The sequence below is a fragment of the Beta vulgaris genome, chromosome 4 (assembly GCF_026745355.1).
Source record: "Beta vulgaris subsp. vulgaris cultivar EL10 chromosome 4, EL10.2, whole genome shotgun sequence".
NCBI classification, from domain to species: Eukaryota; Viridiplantae; Streptophyta; class Magnoliopsida; order Caryophyllales; family Amaranthaceae; genus Beta; species Beta vulgaris.
In genome coordinates, this window is record NC_079205.1 from 5,823,163 (window position 1) to 5,839,471 (window position 16,309).

General features: G+C 35.2%; 3 protein-coding genes and 1 non-coding gene across 4 annotated transcripts; 2 read left to right on the forward strand and 2 right to left on the reverse strand.

Moving 5' to 3' along the window:
• Nucleotides 1-429: 429 nt before the first annotated feature.
• Nucleotides 430-1,291, forward strand: LOC130591041 (uncharacterized). Its single transcript, XM_057393928.1, has 2 exons — nt 430-1,047; nt 1,130-1,291. Exons 1-2 carry the CDS (start codon nt 430-432, stop codon nt 1,289-1,291), a joined length of 780 nt encoding a protein of 259 aa, XP_057249911.1.
• LOC104907145 (uncharacterized) lies at nt 1,239-3,086 on the forward strand. Its single transcript, XM_010696032.4, has 2 exons — nt 1,239-2,250; nt 2,334-3,086. Exons 1-2 carry the CDS (start codon nt 1,390-1,392, stop codon nt 2,634-2,636), a joined length of 1,164 nt encoding a protein of 387 aa, XP_010694334.3. The 5' UTR covers nt 1,239-1,389; the 3' UTR covers nt 2,637-3,086.
• A 6,425-nt stretch (nt 3,087-9,511) lies between these two features.
• TRNAK-CUU (transfer RNA lysine (anticodon CUU)) lies at nt 9,512-9,584 on the reverse strand. The gene has a single exon. It is a non-coding gene; the product is annotated as a tRNA-Lys (tRNA).
• A 707-nt stretch (nt 9,585-10,291) lies between these two features.
• Nucleotides 10,292-11,721, reverse strand: LOC104907062 (early nodulin-like protein 9). The gene is made up of 2 exons (XM_010695925.4): nt 11,258-11,721; nt 10,292-10,948 (listed from the first exon to the last, which is right to left on the reverse strand). Exons 1-2 carry the CDS (start codon nt 11,445-11,447, stop codon nt 10,491-10,493), a joined length of 648 nt encoding a protein of 215 aa, XP_010694227.1. The 5' UTR covers nt 11,448-11,721; the 3' UTR covers nt 10,292-10,490.
• Between the last annotated feature and the right edge of the window lie 4,588 nt (nt 11,722-16,309).

The following is a 16,309-nucleotide window of genomic DNA, read 5'->3' on the forward strand; positions in this document are numbered from 1 at the left end:
GGAGGGTGAGCCTGTTGATAGAGGTGCTGTTGGGAGTAAGACTGTTGAGGAAGAGTGTGACATAAGCTTAATTGAGGAGCATGAGTATGATTCTGATGAGCTGAGGAGTTTGCAAGGGTCTGATGATGAAGTGGATCCATACCCTACATTCAACACAGAAGTTGACTTCAAGAAGAGAATCAACTTGACAAAGGGGCTGAAGTTCAGGGATGTGTATGTATTGAGAAAAGCACTTAGGTTTCATGCTATTGAGAACACTTATGACTACTATTTGCTTCACAATTCATCTAAGAGACTGACAGCTCATTGCAAGTATAAGTGTAGCTGCCCATGGACAAGCAGCATGGGAAGATTGTGAAGTGTGTGTGTGATGATGAAAGTAAGTGTAAGTTTAAGGTGTATGCAGTGAGTTTGCCAAGGGAGATGACAATGCAAATAAAAACTCTAGACCTTGAGCATACTTGTGGTCATGTTGATGCAAATAGTAAAGTGTCATCTGAGTGGTTGGCAGAGAAGTATATAAATTACTTCAGAGATGACCAAGGTGAAAGGCTAAAAAAATTCATACATAAGGTGTTCACTGACACAGGGGTGACAATTGGGTACCATAGAGCTTGGTTTGCAAGGGTTAGGGCTAAGCTAAGCATATATGGTGATGCATCTGATCAGTACAAAAGGGTGTATGATTATGCTAGTGCAATCCTGAAATACAACCCAGGATCATCAGCCCTTGTATCAGTGACTGGAGCACAAAATCCACCTCCAACATTTCAGAGAATGTATGTGTGCATGGAGGCTTGTAAGGTAGGATTTACAGAGGGTTGCAGACCTCTTATTGGTATTGATGGATGTCATCTCAAGGGAGCATACCCTGGCATGATATTGGCAGCAGTGGCTAAGGATGGCAATAACAACATATTCCCAGTGGCATGGGCTGTTGTTGAGGTTGAAGATAAGCAAAGTTGGAGATGGTTCTTGGAGCTTTTGATTAATGACATAGGATTCCACAATGGAGAGGGCTTGACTGTTATGTCTGACAGACAAAAGGTGAGCAATTAAACTTCTTTATTTTAAAAAAAAGTTGTACTTTGTATATGTTGCTGACCTATTTCTAAATTATTGTTGCAAGGGATTAATTGATGCTGTTGAAACAGTTTGCCCAAAAGCTGAGGTCAGATTTTGTGTAAGACACATTTGGGCAAACTTCAAGCTTCAATTTTTGGTACAGCATTCAAAGAGTCATTTTGGAGAGCAGCTAGGACAAGTTCAAGGGTTAGTCTTTATGTGTTAAATGTAGTTCATAGTATATTTATTCTTGATAATTGTATTGATTAAGTTATCTGTTGGTTGAATGTTGTTGGTTGTTGTTAGTTTACTTTCATAGCTGAGATGGCAGCTATCAAGTTCCTCTCCCAAGATGCATATAACTACTTAGCTGCAATTCCTCCCAAATATTGGGCTAGACATGCCTTCCTTACTAGGTCAAAGTCAAATTTGTTGCTTAACAACCTCTGTGAGACTTTTAACTCAGTAATCAAGGAAGCAAGGGATAAACCAATCATCACATGCCTTGAATGGATAAGAAGGTATGTGATGAAAAGAAATACAGAGAAATGGGATGGGGTTCAAAACTATACTGGGAGGTTTATGCCTTTTGTTGATAAGGTTTTCAGTTGGGTGAAAGAAGAAGCTAAGCAGTGTGTGATGGTGCCTTCCAGAGTGGGGGAGTGGGAAGTTGATTACCAGCATGATAGATTTGTAGTTAACTTAAGAGATAGGTCTTGTTCATGTAATAAGTGGGATATGACAGGGATTCCTTGCATACATGCATATGCTTGCATACTCAGAATTAGGGGGAAACCAGAGGACTATGTGGATCCCTTTTATAGCAGAGAGAAATATATGCAAGCATATGGTCCTTATATAAAACCTATGCCTGGAATGAATCAATGGGAAGCCACTGAATTCCCTCATCCATTACCTCCACCAATCAGAAAGATGCCAGGCAGACCTTCTCTTAAGAAAAGAAAAAAAGAAGCTGATGAAAAACAAGACAAGCAAAGCACTTATGTTAAGAGGCCTAAGAGGCAGAACCAATGTGGTAATTGTGGTCAGTTGGGCCACTACAGGACCAAGTGCAACAACCCTCCAGCTCCTCCAAAGGAAAAATCCAAGGGAGGTAGACCATTTAACATGGATCCTTGGACAGTTGCTCAAAGGGGTAGAAAGGAGGCCAGAGTAACAAGGAAGGTAATATACTTGTCCTATGAATGTGTTTTTATAGAAACTTGAACTTTTCAGTTTGTGTTTGATATGTTTAGCTATTGTGTTAGGTTTATGAAACTGAATGCATTAGTAACCCCATGGGCATGGAACATCATGGTGGCCCAAGTAGCCCAGTTCAACCAAACATCAAGGTGGCCCAAGTAGCCCAGTCCATCCCACCTTGGACACAAAGCAGCCAAGGATCAAATCAAGTACAAGGTGGACAGCAGAGGGTGAAGAAGCAGCCAAGTAAAGAGAAGCAACAAGATGAAAAATCCTCACAAGTTTCTGCCAAAAAGGGAGCTGTCAAGAAGCCAAAAAAAGAAAAAATTGTAAAGGGGCCTGCTAAAAAGCCTGCTTGGCAAGTGTAATTTGCAAAGATTACTGAAACAATTTATTTTGGCTATTTGTGCCATTTGTTTTGGCTACTGTTGGACTAAGAACACAACTTAATGTAATGTATGTTAAGAGCAATTTTTAGCATTAACAATTAAAGCTTCTTATCCTATTGTATTGTTGGATTTTTTTTGAGTAATCTAATGTGCACAACAATGCAAATTCACAATTAAATCTTTTCACACAAACTACTACTTAGTACTTCTCATTGAAGAAAAAGAAACCATTACAGATTAACCATTCCAAGTTCACAACAGTTGATAAAATGCCTAGTACAACAGTTGATTAATCCTACCTAATTTGCTACATCAAACTTCTTCATCATAATCCATAGCAAATTACAGAAAACAAAACAAACAAATCCATAGAAAATGTTAATCCTTCCACTCTCACTTCCTCTCTTCTCCCTGCTACCTGCCTTCAGTTTCTTCACCAATCTCTCATTCTCCTTAGCAAGCTTCATCCTTTGTTGTTCCAGTTTATGAACCTCAGCTTTCAGTACTTCAACATCACTACCAAGCAGCTTCTTTTCCAACAACAGTTGATTAATCAGCACCCTTTGCCATTCCTCTTGATGTTCATCAACCCACTCCCACACATCACAGCCATGCCTGATTTTTCTAATGCGATCATAGAACTTGCAAGTTATAAATTTCCTCCCAGGATTATCGCTGGTCCATGATGTCAGAGTTGCCACACCAATCTTACATTTTCAAATTTTGGGAAGAACTCTATTGGACAAACCTGTTGATGTGCTACCCATTCCTTTAATCCAACAAATTAAAAAATAATTAGCCAAAAAAACAGAAATTTATCATAATTAATAAATCCCCAATTTATAAAAACCCTAATTTCAAATCAGTACAATTCCCCAATTATATCAACAATGACATTCAATTTTTGACCACAAACACAATTCCATAAACCCTAATATCAAAAGGTAAAGGAACGAAGGGAAACTTACCTGAAAATTATAATCCTTCAGTGAATAAAGGAGGGGATCTTGAATTTTCGCCCACTGTTGACAACAATCTCAGATTTTCGAGGTTTTATAATGCCTTAGATAGTTTTAGGAGGGAAATTTAGAGTAAAAGGTGGGAAATTAGGAAAGGTGGGCCACATGTGACGGAATTTTCAAAACTTAACGTTTTTGGTAGTGTTACGTTGACGGAATTATTAACTTAGGTAGTTGTATAAGAAAAAGTTTATATTAGGTAGTTGTTTATGAAAAGTGATATATATTAGGTAGTTGTTGACAATTTTGGCTAATTTTTATGTTTGTGATTAAATACTAGTAAAAGTATTGGGTCAGACCGTCTGACCCAATATGTTTCGTCGGACGAAGCCGCGAGAACGGAGCCGCTGCTCCTTCATCTTCTTCCTCCGTCGTCGGACAATACGTTCTCTTGGAAACAAGTAGTAACAATGGCGGTCTTCTTATGTTCGTTTCTTCGAATTGGTTCCTTGGAGTTCGTTCTTTTTTTTTTTTCTCTTTTTCTTGCCTTCAATTCTCTTATGCGTGATGCTGGATGAATGAAGCCAATGACTACATTTGGTGGTGGGGCCTTGGCCACAACCAGGTAGCGTAGGTATTATACAATTTTCAGTTGGGCTTTGAATTTTTTCAGTTGGGTATTGATATTTTTCAGTTAGGTATTGTTTTGTTTCAGTTGGGTTTTGTTTTGTTTCAGTTGGTGCTTTGTTAGTGTTTCAGTTAGTTCTTGTTGTTATTTCAGTTAGTTCTTGTTGTTATTTCAGTTGGTGTTTAATATGTTTCAGTTGGTGCTTAATATGTTTCAACTGCTCTTATATTTCCTTTCATTCACTTGGTGCTTTATTAGTGTTTCAGTTAGTTCTTGTTGTTCTTTCAGTTGGTGTTTTATAAGTTTCAATTGGTGTTTAAAAAAATTTGAAACCAACTGAAAAAAAAAAGACTAACTGAAAAAAATATGAAGACTACCTGAAAGAAAATGAAGACTACCTGAAAAAAATGAAGACTACCTGAAAAAAGAATAAAGACCAACTGAAACCCAAGTGTGTCTAACTGAAGCACAAGCGCTTCTAACTGAAGTGGTCCGACCAGTTGTATTGTGTAAGACGAGTCTGACACAATACCTTCTCTAAAAACTATTAGTAAAAATTAATATCGTTAACATTATACATAATTAGATACGGTAATTAACTTAATCAGAAAAATATAATAATAACAAGATATTGCATTAAACAATAGAAATAACACATACATATAGAATTACATAACATATAATAATAAAAACTTGGATTAATATGTTGTTGAGGTCCTTTGAATTTTGGAAGGTTTTTTTTTCTACCGTTTTTGGGATCCATAACTAATTTTAATTAGGAGATAATTTATTTTTGTGGGGGGTAGATAAATAAAGAAAGGAAACAAATATGATTTCCAGTAACAAAATAAGCTCAAAAATAAGATGTGTAAAAGTAGTTCAATATTGGTCTCTATTTATAGACAAAAAAATATAGTTGTTGGTGTTTTTTTGTTAAAAAAAAAAAAATTTAACTGACAATATGTCCATTGCAAAAATTTGCAACGTTAACAATTATAAATAATCCTAGCCGTTATTTTAGAGAAATGAGGGGCGCTGGATGTCTGCCATGCAGCAGCAGTGGGGCCTGCTCCATTTTTTTCTTCCTCTTCTCTTCCGCCATGTGGCAATGAACTACTCCTTGGCAAGATCGTTGCAACAATCCGTTCGCTGCCTTCTCTCCTCTTTTTTTTTCTCTCTCCTATTTCTTTATTCCCCTTTAATGTCTCTCTTCTCATGATCCAAATTTGGGATCAACCAATGGGCATACTCTTAGGAGACGTCCCAAAATTCAACATTGGCGCTGAAGATGCCAACACTCCTATTCCTATGTGTGGGCATGGAATATGAAACTAAACCGCCAACACTAGAAGATGACAACCCACACAACAAATTAAAAAATAGCCATCAATTAAATTTCTAGTAGAGAACCAGCAAAACCTTCTGATACTTTTTTTTTTCTTTTTCTAGTGAAATGGTTCAATTGAAATCTTCTACTACTTACTACATAATGCGGAATTATGGAAATATGTATTTTCATGAGTAATTGAAAATCATGATTGGGGATCTTCCATCTGGAAATTTTGATTGCTCTGATTATTTTTCATTTCTTTCTATTCTGTGAGATTTCAGGATTTAATGTTCGATGATCGATATGGGATAAAACCAATTATAGAGTACATTCATTATACACCCTAATGTATCACGTGTTAGGTGTGATCGACAAGAGAACCAGATATAACACTCCAAGGCACGGAAACTACGCTTTCCTATTAGTTTAATTTCGCCCCTATCTAGGATCACCGGATTACCACGAAATAACTAATGAGATACAATGGAGAGAACAATCCACTTAGATGATCTTCTAAGTGAATCAACAAGAAGAACTTGTGTTTTGTGTTTCTGAAGAACACTCAAGAGAAGTTTGCAAGGTTTCTCTTAAGCAAAGCAAGAAGATTTGAGAGTATAGAAAATTCTGATTTTCTTCTAACCCCTCACTCATAGGAATCCAAAAGTTATATAGGAAAAATAACCCTTTCATTGACTAGAGTGGTTAATCACATAACCCCCATCTTAATCACTAATCAAAGGCCTTTAATCCACTGAATTAAGGACCTTAAAAGTCATTAAAATGGAAACATAACATCACAACGGCTAATAAACCGTAAAGGCATCTTTTCGCGTTCCAAGGCAGAAGACAGGTCGCGACCCGCGAAGAAGCTCGCGAGTCGCGAGGCGCTGGTCGCGACCCGCGACGCCTGTCGCGACTGGTCGCGGGTCGCGACAGGCACTTGATGTACTCTAATCTCTTGCATGCTAGACCTCCTCCTCTTCTAGTATATAATCATATGAGTCTCAAACCCATTACCCTATAAATGTTCCAACATCATGTGCATGGTACATCCAAAACTAATTTTGCTCATTTGAAACTCTCCTTTTTAGTATATTTTGCTCATTTGGATGATTTCAGACGAATAATAAGCAAAAAAAATAGATTGGGTGTACCATGAGAATGTTATACCTGGGTTTATGGTAGAATTAGCACCAATTATACCATCTAAATTGGTATACTATTCATTTTTGTATATAAAATAAATAAACGACAATATATCATAAACTTTACATATTGCATGAGATTAAGTTCAAGTCCAATCAGGTTTAATCAGGATTGCCTCCTCTCTCCTTCTTTTTCTCTCTTCTCTCTCCTCTCCCACAAAACCCTAAATTTCAACCTAGGGACTTTCTCGTTTTATTACTAGCTTTTTATGTTTATGTTTCCAATAAATCTCAGTCTCTCTCTAATGGAGAGTTTTTCTACCCATATATTAGGTTATGTCTACCCATATATTGGGTTTTATCTCTCTCCATGTGAGAGTTTAGAGAATTTGTTTTTGGGTTTTTGTATATTTCAAGATGTTGATTTGTTGATCGAAATTTGTGCGGAGTTGCAACAGATGTAAAGACTTTGTTTACAATCACTTGAATTGAATCTGGTTCTACTTCAAAACTACAAAAGATCGATAGACCCCCTTGCAGAAAGCTGCATCAGATAGCGATGTGAAAGACAAGGGTGTTCAAAAGTGTTAGATCTATTCAACGATCGTAGTTTTATCATATTAGAATTGTATTTATTTCATTTGATATGTATTTGTTTAGTTTTGACTTTTATTGTAAATGTCGTATGACTTTGAATCTATAAATTAATGTTAATTTTTTAAAAAAAGTTTTAATCAAGATTGATCATGTTTAATTAGTTGATTTGAAGTGGAAAAAACGCACCATAAGTTGACTATTAGTATTTTCAAGAGAGAAGTGCCAAAAATTGTTACAGTTCCACTTACCTAGTTCGCTGTTTGTGAGTAGCTAAGAAAATCTTTTATGAGAAGTAAGTTTGCGGTTTTTTAATGTTTCCTAAAAAATTGAACTTAGACATGGATATACATCAATCAAACAACTAGATTTTATGAATTAGCAGTCCAGTGGAAGATGAAAATTTTGATAGAAGGTAACTAAATCTCACGTAGACTTGGGAATGGTTGAACTAAAATTAACTCTGATGCACGGACACTTCAGTTTGGTAGACGTTTTGCGTGTCGAAAACGTTTTGCGTGTCAACACACAAGAAAACGTTTTTGACACTCATGGACACTTCGTGCAACTATTGTCATCAACTATGCAGTTCATCTAGTACTATAGTCTATACTGAATCAATGTATTTATATGCTACTATTCCATATCCATTATATATATTAGTAATTCAAAAGGTCTAAGACGATTGAAATTTGATTAGAATATAAAGGTAAGGCAGTACAAATAAATTGTAGATTATTAAGTAACTAAAATTACTTATGAAGATTGTTTAAAGATTTCCCAAAACGTTTCCCCGACGTTTCCTCACTTTTAGAATTCGCGTTTCCCCGTGTTCCCGTATCCCCGTGTCCGTTTTCGTGTCCCGTTTTCGTGCAATTAGCCAGCATTTGGGGCATTTTTCTTTCATATAAAAAAACAAACTGACCTAAATCGAATTGATTGTAACTGAATTGAACTGATTGCAATTGAATTGGACTTAACCGTTTGCAATTGAATTGGACTGAACCGTTTGCAAGTGAACTGAATCGATTTCCAACTGAACTGATTGCAACTGAACTGAATTAAATTATAACTAGCCTTCATATGCACGCGATGCGTGCGTTAATTTCAAAATTTGTTATTCTATTAGATACCCCATTCGTACTTTCTTTATGATTAAACTTAAATGTGAAAAATTCTACAGTTAGATGAATTTAGATATATTAATTCGCTAATGTAAAAAAATAAAAAGGTTGTGAGTGATTGTTAACATTAATTTTTTGTGAATGAATATTGAACAGAAAGAAGAAAAATAATGAGTTGGTTTAACTGGATTAAAGAGTATCAAAGGTAGTGAATGTTCAAACTTTTCATGTGCACGTCAATGTTAACAGGATCGGGATCCTACTTTGGATCGTAGGGGTTGGTAGAATCGAATCGGTGGGATCGGATCGTAGGATCGTAAGATCCTACAATTCGATGAAATAAAGATAATTATGCTAAAAATATGGTGAGAACCTCATGTTAAAAATTTACACATATTAATAATAAATTTTTTAATTAACAAATGATGATAGTTTTTCAATACTATAAGATTGAAGTAACATGCGACCAAAATCTAATAGGAGAAATATAATATGTGAAATTACTTTATGATTTTTATACGGTAGGATCGGATCGTAGAGTCGTAGGATCGTAGAATCGTGTTAAGATCCTACCATGTGATTTTTTGTGGTTGGACAGGATCGAAAGATCCTACAAAATTAAGATCCTATGTAGGATTGGGATCGGTGAGCTCCTCCAGGATCGTAAAATCGTAAGATTCGAATCGGGATTTTAACAACAATGGTGCACGTTATGTATGCCATCTTTTTTTATGAGGTATAAATATTTTGTCCATTTAATTTTTGATTGAAGTATTTGATACATATACCATTTTAAACTTGTTTTATATGGCAAGTTGAAATGAGAATTTTTAAGTGATTTGCTTTTGTAATTTTTTTCATTCCATTAATTAGATCATTAAGGGTATTTTAGTCACTTCAAAAAAGGACACCACACCTCCTCCCTTGGCTTATATAATAGAGATTAATAGTAATGATAATAAATAAATTAGGAACTGAACTGGTTGTAATTAAACTGAATAAAAAAGCAACTATAGTTAACGTAAAAATAAAAGTTCATAATTGACATGCTTTAAATAAAGCATAAAAAAAGGACGCCCACCGTGGGGCTCGAACCCACGACCACAAGGTTAAGAGCCTTGCGCTCTACCAACTGAGCTAGACGGGCTTTTGATTGTACATGGCAGATATCCTTTTAAATTATATTTTGATTTTGATGGTGACTATATTAAATCGTGGCACAAATGTGTAACTGCTGTAAACTGGTCACGCTGACTCGCTGAGCAGCCCTACATATGTTCCTTTTCACATTTGGAAGTTGTAACAGATTCTGTAGCAATTACCAATGTAACAAACTAACAATATAGTATTAGCTTATCTTGTGATTTGTGAAAAATCTTTTCCATCGAATGGATAATCTACTCACTAGAGATAAACTTTTAAGAAATAATGTAATAAAATTATCTATTTTTAGTGGGTTGATCATAAATATATTAGTTTTACTTGTCTTTAACTTTTGCGTGATACATACAAATCGTTATTTTTTCTATCTATAATCTATCCATCACTCTTTGGAACATACAATCATGTCATGTATGAATATGAAATATGAAATAGGAGGAGCGAAAGTGTTTGTTTTGTTCATCCAACACACCCAAAAAAACATAGATTGAAATTTGAAGTGTTGAAAAAACACAGATGTACATGTATATATATAATGCAATCCACCACAAGACCCTTGTTGAAATGTATATGTACGTTTCACACACTAATACTATATAGTAAATGTAATCCATATTTATGATATCAGATGTTGAACAACTTAGATGTATACATATTTCACACAATATAATGTAATTCATGTACTTTTGCCTATACAATTAACCCTCAACTTGAGAATCACAAGACAAATGTGACCCTTTTTCTTATTCATCCAACACAGCAAACAATCACAAAACACCAATCTTGTGAAGCAAAATCACAAGACATTATACATTCACTATCACAGAAAAATCAAACGAAAAAGAAAAAATAAATCCCCCCATCATACATATCTCCATCTATGGAGAACCAATCAGAAAGCTAGGAATAAAGCAGAACCCACAAAAGCACCAACAGAACCCACAAAACTCATGACAATGGAGGCAACACCATTATTAGGAGGGTTAGACTCAGCTGAGGGAGCTTCAATGGTGGTGCCATCGTCCATCGGCGGGGATGCAACAGGTGCCTGTTGCTGTTTCTGACTGCTGCTTGGGGCAGGGGAAGCAGCAGCAGCGGGCGAAGACGAAGGTGGTGGAGAAGGTGGTGAGCTTTTGCTGCTTCTGTCAGCCATCACCACCACATGAAGTTTCTCATTCTTGTTGCAGCTGTCTTTGTTGCTGCTGATGAAGTAGTATGGGCCTGATTTGCTGAACTTAAACTCTGTATGCCCATCTGTGAACTTGGCAATTGGTGAGCTTGTGGTGCAGCTATCATAGTCTGCTTTTGTTACTTGAAGCACTGAATCACTTGCTGATGGGTACACAAACACTACAAATAAACAGAGAAAAGTCCATTGTGTCAGTAATCAGGAATTCAGGATTGTTCATTATATACCCCTTTCGACCAGCTCTATTATCCGTTTGCTTTTTCACGGTTTCCAATGCATAACTTTAGTCACTGGTATCAAATTGATATATTAAAGGATCAAACACATTTAAAAAATCTCATATAATAATACTTTTTGCATCGTACTAATAAAAAAATATAGTCAAAGTTGATGTACTTTAACTTTGACGAAGCTAAAACTTTTTTGTTTTAGACAAGCTCTTTTAGTAATGAAAATGAAGTGAGACTTACATATTGAATCACCAATTTGGAAACGCATTCTCTCAGCCCATTGATTAAAAGCAGGACTATTATCAGAAGGAACACACCAACCCTTTGAACCACCTACTGTAAATGTAGTTGCTTCACTTCTCTGCATGAACAGTACAAGACTAACGAGACCAAGCGCATGCAGTGCATTGACAATGTTACCCTTAGCCATGGTGATGGAAATGAGTGTACCTCTTCAGTTATCCAGCCGGCGAAAGGGCAGTTTAGGGAAAGAAATTAAGAGAGGATGTTGTTTTGGATGAAGAAATGATAGTACTCTTGATGAAGTGAGAAGAGTTAAGAATGGTGGATGAGTTTATGTAGAGGAAATCATATATGCAAAGGGTGTACTTTACAAGCTGTGGTAATGAAGCTTTTGTTTCTTTTACTTGTTATTATATATTCTGATTCTCATTTGGGGTTTCTTAGCATTTAGAACAAGGCATAAGGGCACCTTTATACTATAAAACATGCAGTTTTGGCCAGGGCTGTTTTCCCTCTTTTTCTTGCTTTTCTGTTAATGACTTTGGATGGAGGTTAATACTTTGCTTTGACTGCCATCCAGAATATTCATATCTTGCTGCTTAGGTCAGATGGGTGGACACACCATTCTCAACTAAATTTTATTATGAACGAACTTCTCCGGTTTTTAATACTTGCAACGTTTTTTATTTTATAAAGTTTTATATTACTTGCATCGTTGATATTTTTGTCAATATAATATCTGTTTCTCTCTTTTACAAGGGTGTTTCTTTTTATCAATCTCTATGTCTCTCCTCTCTTTAGTCCGCGTGCAACATTTTAACGTTGTGAGGTATTACTCAAATATTTAAGCAAACTTTGTCACAATGAAATTAGATTTGGCAAAATGGATCTGATCCAAATAATCAATAGAAATGTCAGACAAATTTTTTAGGCATGTTCAATATTCTTGTCAATCTTTTATATTTACCTTTTAAAAGTTTTTAGAAGCGTAGATAGGTAAAAAGAAAAAAAGGATAAAAAGTTAAAAAGTGCCACAAAATTTATCTTACATGTAAAATTGGTTAACTATTACAACTAATTTAGGATCCCTGGGTCAAAAACGGGATTTTTTATAGTAATTAAAATGAACTTGGTATAGACATGAGAAACACCTTAAATTTGTTTATTATTGATTTTTCTTGTATTTTCTTCCATACTTTAGTTTTTCAACCATAAATGAACTCACATGTTTTCTCAACAATAGCATGGTGATTTCATGGTTTTTCATGATGTGGAACATGACATATACATGTCAATTACTATGAATTGTCATCATTTTTAACTAAGATATGTACACCGATCAATTTTGAATCTATTAACTTTTACGTTAATACTTAATATACCATGCTCAGACCATTATGTGCTATTCTGATAGAGAGTTTATGTTGGCAAAAAAATTTACTATATATTGTACTTCCTTCATCTTTATTTAATCTACCAATTCTCCACAACTTTAATTTGAGGGTTAATATTTTTTGTTATATATAAGTACGTAAAAAATTAGTATTTTGAAAATATATATCGACACCGATCTAACTAGATTTTATATGGCTTTGCGGTTTTTCAATTTTCTTTCATATAAATGATATAAAATGGTGAGATCAAATGACACAAATCTAATAAAATTTCACTTTACTCAAGTCATCTATGTAGGAACGTAAACTGGTACCAATTAAAATAAACTTATCTGACAACTATAGCGTGAGAAGATCACTGCCCTAAAGTTGAATTTGGCTGTAACAATACAAAAAAAAGATTATGGACCTGTTCTATTCGGCATAAAACAGCTGAACTAAACTGAACTGAACTGATCTGATCTGAACTGATCTGATCTGATCTGAATTGAACTGAATTGAATAGTGATATGTGAGAGTAAAAGTATTGCTAAGAGCTGAACTGAACTGATCTGAACTGAATTGATCTGAACTAAACTGAACTGAATTGAAAATAAGTTGGGGAGAACAGGCCCTAAGAGAGAACGGTAACTTAAGTTATAAAAACAATCATTAAACACACATGGTAACCACACATCACCACATACTTACTAAAAACCTCATTTCTACTCAACTCAAAAGGTAGAGGAACAATAATGGTTATAAACCTTACTCTTCCCTCCTATTCTTTTAATATGGTACAAAAGATGGCAAAGTCTACCATGCAGTTCAAATGACTATCAATCTTGAAATCCTGACAACTCAATTTGTACATTGGGTTAACCACTAATAATCCAATTAGTAAAGTGATAACGTTCAAGGCAAACTACTCTAAAAACTATAAAGAAAAATTAGTGATCTTTAAACTCTTGAACATTATTGCATGCCCTAATACTTTGGTTCTCTAACCTCTTGTTACCATTTATAACACATTGGACTAGTTGTCTTTATCTACATATTATAATTTATAGCAAGCCTATCAAAATTATACCTGGAAATCACAAATTGATCTTAAAAAACTCCTGCATTGTGTGAAATTCTAAAAACAGAAAAAAGTATTATTATATTGAAACTTGAAAGATTTGTTGTGAAGCGCTAGCCAAACAGTCCACGTGACGTTCTCCCTCTTTCAATGAAATTATATACTTCATGTCATCAAGTATGAACACTCATAAGTTCACGATTACCATTAATCTAATGTAATCTGTTAATTCTCCTATCAAAACAAACCACTATAACAAATGATGAAGTGAAAAAGAAAATTTGAAAAGTAAGGATGTAATCATCTATACTTCCTTCGTTTCGAATGAAATGTAACAATTTTATTTTTTTCACTATTTATATTTTTTACTTTGATTAAGGTTTATGACTTGTACATAATGAAAAACATAGTGAAGTGTGATCTTGTTAGATTTGTCTCGTGACTTACTCTCATAAAATGTAATTTTTATATTTTTTACTTTTATATAATTATAAATATTTGTGGTCAAAATAATTATAAAAACTAATATGAACCCGGTGCATACTAATTAGTGTGCACTCGATCCACATCACGTGAGTTTATGATAGTGTATGTTAAAATGATATAGTGTATATTAAAATGATATAGTGTATGTTAAAATGAATATGTATATGTTTATTAAATGAATTATAGATGTATGTTACAGTGATATAGTGTATGTTAAAGTGAAATAGTGTATGTTACAATGATATAGTGTGTGTTAAAATGATATAGTGTGTGTTAAGTGATATAGTGTGTGTTAAAGTGATATAGTGTGTGCTAAAATGATATAGTGTGTGTTAAAGTGATATAGTGTGTGTTAAAGTGATATAGTGTGTGTTAAAGTGATATACTCCCTCCGTTTCCTAAAGATCTTCCCTCTTTCCGTTTAAGGGTGTTTCCAAAAGATCTTCCCTCTTTTGCTTTATTCCTTATTTGGCAATACAAATTTCCCTATTTACCCTCTCATGTCACTATCATATGGTTCACCATTACATTATTAATTCAATTTTACTCCTTTTCTCCCTCCTACTTTAACCCCTTTTTATTTGTTTATTTATCTTAACCCCTTTCTCTCTCTTACTTTACTCACACCATGCCCCACACAACTTGATTTTCCTTGGTATCTGTAGGAACAGTAAGTGGGAAGATCTTTAGGAAACGGAGGGAGTAGTGTATGTTAAAATGATATAGTGTATGTTAAAGTGATATAACGGATCACGTGCCTGGACCTGGTCCACACTATTTTTAGTGTGAACCGGGTCCACGCAATTCGGATTGCAAAATAATATCTCGACATACGTAAAAGTAGATTTGTTACACTAGATATATTTCATTAACACTTATAGGTAATGCTATATACAATAATAAATATAAGGAAAATTTGTCATAAACCACCTTTTATAATCACTTTTTTGTGAGAAACCACCTTTTAAATTTTTTTGGTTAATTAGCCACCTTTTTGGTTCTTTTTTTTGTTGGAAGCCACCACTTGCCGGAATCCGGGGTTGACCTTGATTTTCCGGCGTTGACCATCAGATTTTCGCCATTTTCCCCCTTTATCTTTCTCCCACCTCCCCCCTCGCATCCCTGGCAACCCCCCCCCCTCCCCCCACGCTAGGGCTGTTCAAAGTGCGGTCTGGACCGCACCAAACCGCAACCCAAACCGTTTTTTCGCGGTTTGGGTTGGTTTGCGGTTTTAAAATTGCGGTTTGGGTTATGATTTCAAGCAAACCGCGGTTTGCGGTTTGGGTTGGGTTTTAATTTTCGTAAACCAAAACCGCACCGCAAACCGCAATTTTACATATTTAAAAAAAAAAAATTAAATACACTTATGAAGGTGACATACAAGTATAAAATTGAAAAAAGAAGTTTGAGGTAAAAAACTTTAACACTTTTGATAAATCATTATATATGTTTAATTATGAATTCAACTTCATATCTATTTGGACTCTTATTAACAATTTTTTTTTTATCTTAGATTACAAAAGTAATGTCGCGGAGAAAAAAATGGTTAAACCGCAACCCAAACCGCACCAAACCGTTTTGCGCGGTTTGGTTTGGGTTGGTTTGGGGAAAATTGCGGTGCGGTTTGGGTTGGAAAATTTTCAAACCGTATATTTGCGGTTTGGGTTGGGTTACATCCCAAACCGCACCAACCCAAACCGCGAACACCCCTACCCCACGCATCCTCGACAACCCCCCTCCTCCCTCACAACCCATCGGAAAACACCCCCCCACGACCATCCCCACCCTCCCAGCCCTAAGCCCATCACCTCCCTCGCATCCCCCGGCATCTTAGGTGGAAGAAATGGCGAAAATCTGATGGTCAACGCCGGTAAATCAAGGTCAACGCCGGATTCCGGCAAGTGGTGGCTTCCAACAAAAAAAGAACCAAAAAGGTGGCTAATTAACCAATTTTTTTTAAAAGGTGGTTTCTCACAAAAAAGTGATTATAAAAGGTGGTTTCTGACAAATTTTCCTAAATATAATGTTGTCCACCCAACAACACAGGGATTACGTAGCCGGTATCCCCAAAAACTTGTTTCTAAGGTTGAAATGGAATCATATTATTTT

Bases quoted from the DNA above. Each gene is read 5' to 3' on its own strand.
- LOC130591041 (XM_057393928.1), top strand. From the start codon at position 430: ATGCAAATAAAAACTCTAGACCTTGAGCATACTTGTGGTCATGTTGAT. The intron at 1,048-1,129 runs GTGAGCAATTAA...TATTGTTGCAAG, and splicing joins TTATGTCTGACAGACAAAAG to GGATTAATTGATGCTGTTGA.
- LOC104907145 (XM_010696032.4), top strand. From the start codon at position 1,390: ATGGCAGCTATCAAGTTCCTCTCCCAAGATGCATATAACTACTTAGCT. The intron at 2,251-2,333 runs GTAATATACTTG...CTATTGTGTTAG, and splicing joins AGGCCAGAGTAACAAGGAAG to GTTTATGAAACTGAATGCAT.
- LOC104907062 (XM_010695925.4), bottom strand. From the start codon at position 11,447: ATGGCTAAGGGTAACATTGTCAATGCACTGCATGCGCTTGGTCTCGTT. The intron at 10,949-11,257 runs GTAAGTCTCACT...GTTTATTTGTAG, and splicing joins CCAAATTGGTGATTCAATAT to TGTTTGTGTACCCATCAGCA.